At 42.4% G+C, this 7,770-nt stretch overlaps 1 protein-coding gene across 1 annotated transcript in view; it reads right to left on the reverse strand.

Moving 5' to 3' along the window:
- Positions 1 to 7,770, reverse strand: part of wwc3 (WWC family member 3) — a 25,193-nt gene that overhangs the window by 8,969 nt on the left and 8,454 nt on the right. The window contains exons 3-10 of the mRNA XM_015392079.1: positions 6,460 to 6,609; positions 6,245 to 6,318; positions 3,333 to 3,581; positions 3,089 to 3,178; positions 1,516 to 2,087; positions 1,321 to 1,441; positions 463 to 537; positions 288 to 374 (exon numbers count right to left, since the gene is read on the reverse strand). Coding sequence (XP_015247565.1) covers positions 288 to 374; positions 463 to 537; positions 1,321 to 1,441; positions 1,516 to 2,087; positions 3,089 to 3,178; positions 3,333 to 3,581; positions 6,245 to 6,318; positions 6,460 to 6,609 — 1,418 coding nt within the window. The remainder of the gene's footprint in view (positions 1 to 287; positions 375 to 462; positions 538 to 1,320; positions 1,442 to 1,515; positions 2,088 to 3,088; positions 3,179 to 3,332; positions 3,582 to 6,244; positions 6,319 to 6,459; positions 6,610 to 7,770) is intronic.

Raw genomic sequence — 7,770 nt, forward strand, 5'->3', positions numbered from 1 at the left:
TATGTATATATATATATATATATACATACGTGAAACATTGCGATCCTGTGATCTCTTTATTTTCTGAAGAACTTAAGCTGGTATGCACAATTTTTCTGAAACATTTTTAGAAAATCTCTCACTTGTAAATGATGTTGTTTTTCATTAGCACCCCTGTTTTTTTTTTTCTTACATGACGCAATAAAACACAAAGATGTTTGTTTCAATGTTGAAACAAACAAAAAAAAACGTTATTCATAATTTTTAAAATAAATTATGAATTAATCATAAGTGCTGAAAATACTCACACTTTATAGCTTTCTCTCACATTGGAACAGTTGAGATTCTTCAGCTGCAGCACGTGCAGTCGCAGAGACTGAGAAGCAGATTCCCACCTGAAAAAATGCAGGAAAAAAAAAGGTCATCCGGGGGAACCGATCCGATCCTCTAACCAGTCAGAGAGCGATCCACTGATCTACTCACAGCAGTCCGAGTTGGATCTGAGTGGACTCGCTTGCAGAAGGCAGATCCTTTGAAAGCTCATCATACTCTTCTGCCCTTTAGAGCCAAAAGAAAAAGATATTAGAGGTAGAGCAACATTTTTTTTTACTAATACTAGTGCTTTTTTGGGTGAATAGTTCATGGATGATTTTTCTTTATTGAATTGAAATTTGTCTCTAACATTTCATCCCATCCCCAAAAACATTCCTCTGTCTTTGCACAGACAGCCTTTTCATATAAAGCCATCAAACAGTGAAATCAGCTTCCAGTCTTTCTGAGGTTGTTTGCTGACTTCATAACTTTTAAAAAAACCTAAAAAATAAAAAATACTTTTTTGTGAATCTACTGTCTGAATCGATCCAGGTAAAAAATGTTTAAGTTCTATAAATGGAAGTGTTGTGATTTTTCTATAAACCATCAGCGCTTTTTAACTAAGAAATGTTAATCATAATGTATAATATTTTAAATGTCATTTTAACAAGTTAGTTTGTATTTTAATTATATAAAACCTGCAGATGGAAATTAGCAATAGCTAATTCTGCTACGAAGCTTTTTGACATGAAAGATGAATGTATTTTGTACATTGTCCGTGCCAAATAAACTAGTAATAAACTTTTTATAATTTTATTATCTAAGTGGCAAAAGAAAAAGTTTGGTCCCATAAAAACTAGCAGCACATATCAGGGATTTCTTAAACTGATGCGAAAAATCATCTTTATCAGCCTCAATATGTCTGTATCCACTGATCTCTATTCAGGATATGAGTAATTTTAATTTATTTAGGATTATATGATGCATTTTTACAAAGAAAATGATAAAATGTATATTGTTGTAGGTAACTTTTTGCCCCAGGCCTCAAACACGCCGCTGTCCGTGGCCAAAGCGTCCTCAGAAACCCCTGCAGAGACTCTCCTGGCTCTCCTGCCGCTCCGGTTGGCGCTGTTTCCCCTCAGAGTCACGCCTGTCAATAGAAAGCTCTGATTTTTAATGCCTCACAGGTGGTTTTTAATCTTAATCGGACTGCTCTCCACTCACCTGTGGAAGTGAAGGCTGTCTGAGCGCCGCCGTCTCTCTGGATCTTGTTATCCAGCTGATGCAGAGCGGCAGGACTCACCACGTCCTCGCTGCTCATCACGACGCCGTGCGATAAGGGTTGGGACTGTGCCCGCAGCCCCTCCAACAGGCCACGCCCCGCCTGCTCCATGTACTCCTCCGTCATCAGGGTGAGGGGGCAGTCCTGCGGGGCGGAGTGGTAAGGCGTCTCCATGGGTGAGCTGGGAGGTGACAGGGACGAGAGCGAGGAGCGGGAGGAGAGGGAGGCCAGGGACTGCGGGGTGTCGTGGGACCGTTTGCTTTTGTTCTGAGTCAGGTGGTCGGGGCTGAAAACAGAGCAGTCTCTGGACATGCTCTCCGGGGGGAGCAGGTAACGGACGTGGGGGTCGAGAGGCTCCGCCGGCCCGTCGTGGCGCTCGTACTGAGGGACTCCGTAGATGTCGCTGAAACTGATGGAGCTGAGGGAGCCTCGGCTGGATGCCAGGGAGCCCCGGCTTGAGGCCAGAGAGCCGCGGCTGCTGCTGGAGGAGACGGTCAGAGAGCTGGCGGACAGGCTGGGGACGGACGACAGAAAGCAAAGACACCATGATCAACCACAATAAAACCACAGGACGGCGATAAAGCATGGATTTATACCACAAAACCTCAGAGAAGCGGAACAAAAAAATCCTGCTTCCTGTGTTTAGAAGCTGATGACATCACCAATCAGCTAGAATTATTAAGTAAACAAGCGACATAAACAAGTATATTTAAAAATGTAAACAAGCACCAACTAACCCCAAATGTTTATCTGCAGATTAACAATCATAAACAACATTCAACCAATTCACCTAAAATTATGATTTCCATGTATAATCACAAGCCTCTTTATGAAAATGCATTGCATCCTCTATTAGCATTAGCCCGGTTAGCACAGATAGCACTGCTACTAAGTATCCTGTAGAGCAGGGGTGTCAAAGTAGTTCCAGAAATGGACGTGTGGCTGCAAGTTTTTTATTCCAACCAAGCAATAGAACACCAGACTCCAGTCATCTCATCAAGTCATCATGTTCAGATTGGACTCACTCTCTCATTCGAAGGAAACCTGCAGCCACACGGCCCGTTCTGGAACCACTTTGACACCCCTGCTGTAGAGAGATTTAAAAGGCTGCTAATATTTCCTAATCCAACCTCCAAAGGAAAGATAACAGGTAAGTTATGTTCAGCCTTCCTGTTATCTGCTTTAATTCTGCTTCTCCATCGAGATTTCAAACATGTTCGAACAGGATGCAGACTCGCAACAATCTACCTTTGGACATTATTCCTCTGATTTTTAGTCCACTTCTCATAGAAACTGCTCATATATGAAACCCTCAGACGTTTTTGTTTTCATTCACCAAAACATATCTGCTACTTCCTATTGAAATCCATGCAGCGTTCACATCTGCAGCTCAAAAGTTTCCATGCAGAGGATCAGAATAGAGGCTAACATCTTGAATGAAGGAAATCCACAGTTAAAACAAATGATGCAAAGGGAACCGGATCATGTGCCCCATGCCTTTAGAGGGCGCCGCACCTTTTCAGCTGGGAATGAAGGTAGGTGGTGATGCGCGTGGCCTCCTGCAGCTGCCTGAGCAGCACATTCCTCTTCTCCTGAAGAAGCAACCTGTCAGGAGAAACTTGCTGATGCATCAGAAATTCAAAGCTCAACAGATGAAATGAGAACCTGAGTCTGTTTGGGATCATTTGGTCACTTGCATCCCCACCGGGTGCTATGTGCTTTGAAGGACTCTCTAACCTTGCACCATCCTTGTTCTCACCTCTGATTGGCTCCCTGGCTCTGAGAGCTGTGGGCTCTCTGTATTTCCTCCTCCAGCCTGCAGCGCTCCTCCTCCAGCTGCTGCTGCGTGTCTGGTGAGTGCGACTGCTTGCTGACCAGGATGAGCTCCTGCAGAAGGGCCTCCTTCTCACGCAGGAGCTGCATGAAGTCCCTGTCGCGGTCCGCTTCGGCGCGCCCCGACCAACTCTCACCGTCCAGCTGAGCGAGTTGGTGCTGTATGCTTTGCACCCTAACAGGACAGCAAAAAAATATTCCTCTTTTATTTCACTTCTCCAACCCCATGAGTTGAGGAAACAAACTAATCTGTCAGGCACCCATGTTGAAACCAAAACACTGAGTTACAAAGATCAAATGCTGAAGCCAAGGAGGAGATCTTAAAACAAACATGGGGGGAAATCCTGACGTATCATTGATTTTGTGCAGGTTTGATTAGAAAAAAGCAAAAGTTTGATGATTTAAAAAAAAAACGAAAATCGAAATTATCAAAAAACGAAAAAAGAAGTGATTTTTGTTCTTTATCTAAACCTGGGATCAGCAACCTGCTGATCTTTAGCGCCTCCTTGAGGCTCACTGGAGCTTTTTCAAAATGTATGAAAATGGAAATAAATAATTTTTTTTGTTTGTTTGTTTAAATAAAGTGTTTAAGAAGGATAAAAAAAACATTCTTTATGTTTTACAATGCTGTAAAACTTTGTATGACGAATACATTTAAACAATAAATGTAAACATTTCAATCATCAAAGCTTTGCATTATAGCCTGCGACATGTTTCAGTGCAGCACGGTGCCAGGCAAGTGGCTGTTGTAAACAAATCAGTTGTATTTAAAATATACTGGCTTATTTTCCTTTACATAGCCTACTTAATTATCAAAAGACTGCTGTTGCACTGTTGCCCTGATAAAGGGGGATAAAGAGGGTATTGGTTGTATTGGTTTGTATTGGTTGTTTCTGTTTCTGTAATTTGCAGAGGACTGAGTCCTATTATGCATATTTCATATTTTTTCAAATTCTCAAAATAAAAATAACATCAACAATCTGATTTTTTAAATTGTATTTCTATAATTCTATCGATGCCAGAAAACGGAATACATTAATACTGTAAAGGAAGCTAAACTTAAAGCAACAAATATCATATAGCAGATTAGTCACATGGTGTCATTTTCTCCAGGATAGTGGGCTGATATACACTAGAGACTGACATTTTTTCGGGAATCCCACAGGTCACGGGATTCCCGTGGGATGGGAGTCAGTATTAGTAACGATCACGTGATTGGGATGGTACAAGATTAAACATTAACGGGAGCAGACGGGAGCGGGAGCAAACCAATAGTAACTAAAAAAAACTAGGATCGATGCCAAAAAATAAAATAAAATAGAAAGAAAAAAATCCAGTACTGGCGCCGCCATTTTGTACTTTTTTTCCTTGAAGCCTACACTATAATGCGAGTCAAAAAAACTCTACGACCCAAAAACCATTTATAATTATTATTCCTTTTACTTTAACTGACCTTTACTACAGTTAGAAACAGGAACTTAACTTCAATGTATTGGCAGAAATCTTATTGAAGACAACAAGAATGGGAGTGATGCAGGAGCAGGAGTCATTCTGAATGGGAGCGGGATGGGAGTGGGAGTAATTTCACCAGGAGTGGGACGGGAGAGGATTTAGATTTCTACTCTGGCCCGGGATCGGGACGGGACACCATTTTTTTATGTGAGAGTGGGTGAAAATCCACTCCTGTGTCAGTCTCTAATATACACTAAGAGCCCTTAGGAGGCATATATATGACTTTTAAATTTGTGTGGATCCAGACAGATCTGTTTTTTTTTTTTTTTGGTCCAATATGGCTTTTTGAACATTTTGGGTCGCCGGCCCCTGATCTAAACTAAACCAGACATAAAAAATGGTTAAAAAAAATCACACTTTTAAATAGTTTTATAACCAAATTAGCTGTTCAGCTTCTAATGAATATTATTAAGGAAAATAAAATCATTCCTAAATAGCACCTTGTGCTTATTTACTCAGTGCTAGGTTAATGCTAGCGGCTGTGTTTACTCTGACCAAGTATTTATGGCAACAAGAGGAAGTTGACAGCAGACCGTCTCCATGCTGCCAGACTGAGCGACCTGCTGCATCAGCCCCTGCTCCTGCAGATGGACGCTACTGGGAGCGTTGCTCAGACCTTGACTAGATCTCAGGGAAAATGCACTCTCAGCTCTGATCAAATAACTAGCTTTATATGAGCTGGGTTTCAGAAAGTGTGACTCAGCGACAGATCATGCAAGTTTCCACAAGTCGCCCCTTCTTACAGCTCTGACTTTCTGACATCGCCCCCACAGCAACATGAATCTAGTAAAAATGATTATGATTGAGCCAGGGTAATAATACAGTATTTTTTCCCTATCATTACACTGTAATCCCTTCAAGCTGTGATTCTGTCGACCTAAGCAGGAACGGGTCAGAGATTAGAAAGCACGCCTCGTTCTTACGTTTTGCACCAGAATTTCATCAGTCTAATGATTTCTTTAAATGCATGGTTTGTGTTTTAGGCCAGCCTATGAAGGATCAGGCGGTGCACTGTGGCAGGCGGTGGGCAGTCCTACTCTGGTCGAGCACACAAAGGCAGCACACAGTCAGCAGCAGCACGGCCAGCGAAGAATGTGACCACCCAGCTCTTTCTGCTGGCCAGACATCCCTCAGCAGCCGCCGGCCAATGGGCCCAAACGCTATTCATAACACACCCTCCCTCCCCTCCTGGGGGCAGCACTCGGGGCCCAATATGTGTGTGTGGTGGAAGGGGGGGGGGGTTGCTGCTGAGACCGATGATTCAGAGCTGCATGCTTCTGTGTCATGCTGGCACTAATGACGAAACAAACAGCTGGACTGACTTACTTTTTCTTGGCTTCCTCGTACTGCCAGTTCAGTTTGACTTTGTCCACCAAATGCGAAGACTCCTGGGAAACGTACTTTAGAAAGAAGCAAAGCAGATTAAACGTCAACCTTCACGGCTCAGATAACGTGATCCTCATGTTTACAGGTAGTCACTCAGACATGCAGATAATCTCCGTGAGAATCGGATCATTTGGGAGAGCAGCGCGGCCTCTCACCTCTCCCATGATGTCCGTCTGACAGCCGGTGTCGCAGTACTGCTGCTGGTTGCACGGGTCGCCAGCGGCTGCGGTGCTGTTAGCCGCCTCGCTGGCTGCATCGCTGATGGTCAGGTTGCTTTGGAGGTTAACAGTCATCTTAGCCAGGCTCTGGGTTATTAAAAAAAGAAAAGGATTAATCTTAAAATATTCTGGCAGTAGCTGAATTTATTAAGTGATAACGAGTGAAAACAAATAAAATAGGACCGTGGAGTTTATCCCTTTGGATGTAAGGATACGTAACATTTCTAACAAATAAACAATAGACACAATAAACACTTTCAAGTTTATATTAAAATTCATTAAATACAATTAAGGTAATAAGGAATAAGTTAGGACAAGATGGGATAAGCCTTCAGTGGGAAGATTGTAGCTTATTTCTCCTCCCAAATTAGTTTTCTAATTAGACAGACAATCTACTTCATAGGAAACAGGAGTGAAGAACATTCAAAGAACTGAAAAGAAGTCACCTAAGACCTGAAAGGGACGTACAGCTGTTTTTTCCTGTTTATACAAAAATCCAGGTTTGATCAACCAGAAAGCGACTGCATTGGGGAGGGGTAAGAGGAGGTAACCTTCTCTAAAAAAGAAGTCCTGAGGATTACAGAATGGCAGGGAAGAGGTACCAGACTTTGAGTTCTAGTCCCTCTCTCTCTTTCTCTCCACCCCGTCTCTTATAAGCACAACTTTAAAATAAAGGTCGCTATTTAAAAACAACAGAAAGAAAATCTTCTAGGCCAGACTAAGAACTGGAAGCGCGACGTAAACAAACAGCAGGATTTCAAGACTAAAATTTGAGGACTAAATCGATCTAAATCTGAATTACCCATACAGCAGAACAGAACCAAGTTTGGCACGCATCACATAAAGCACAGAGGAGGAACTATGACGGTTTGGGGATGCCTTTCAGCAGGCAGACCTGACCAGCTAATTTTTTTGCTGTGTATCAGATTCCAGGATAATGTTAGACCATCTGCAAAAAAATGAAATGAACTTAAAATATATCAGTAAATCCACCAAGGAGAGGTTGAAAATTAAAAGATTTTAAGGTCCTGGACTGATTTAAAGTCGTAAGGAAACGTCCGTTGGTGCACGACTTTACACGAGTGAATAAAGTGAATGTGATTGGCTGTTTATCAAGGGGGCGGGATTGTTGTGGCGGAAGGTTTGCAAGCAAGTTTTGTTGTGGACGGTGTGTGGGAAGCATCTTGCTAAGCAGTTAGCAACTTAGTGCTAGTAGGTTCCCAATGGGAAATTACATTGGGACCAAGT

The sequence above is a fragment of the Cyprinodon variegatus genome, unplaced genomic scaffold, assembly GCF_000732505.1.
Source record: "Cyprinodon variegatus isolate N-32 unplaced genomic scaffold, C_variegatus-1.0 Scaffold572, whole genome shotgun sequence".
Lineage (NCBI taxonomy): Eukaryota > Metazoa > Chordata > Actinopteri > Cyprinodontiformes > Cyprinodontidae > Cyprinodon > Cyprinodon variegatus.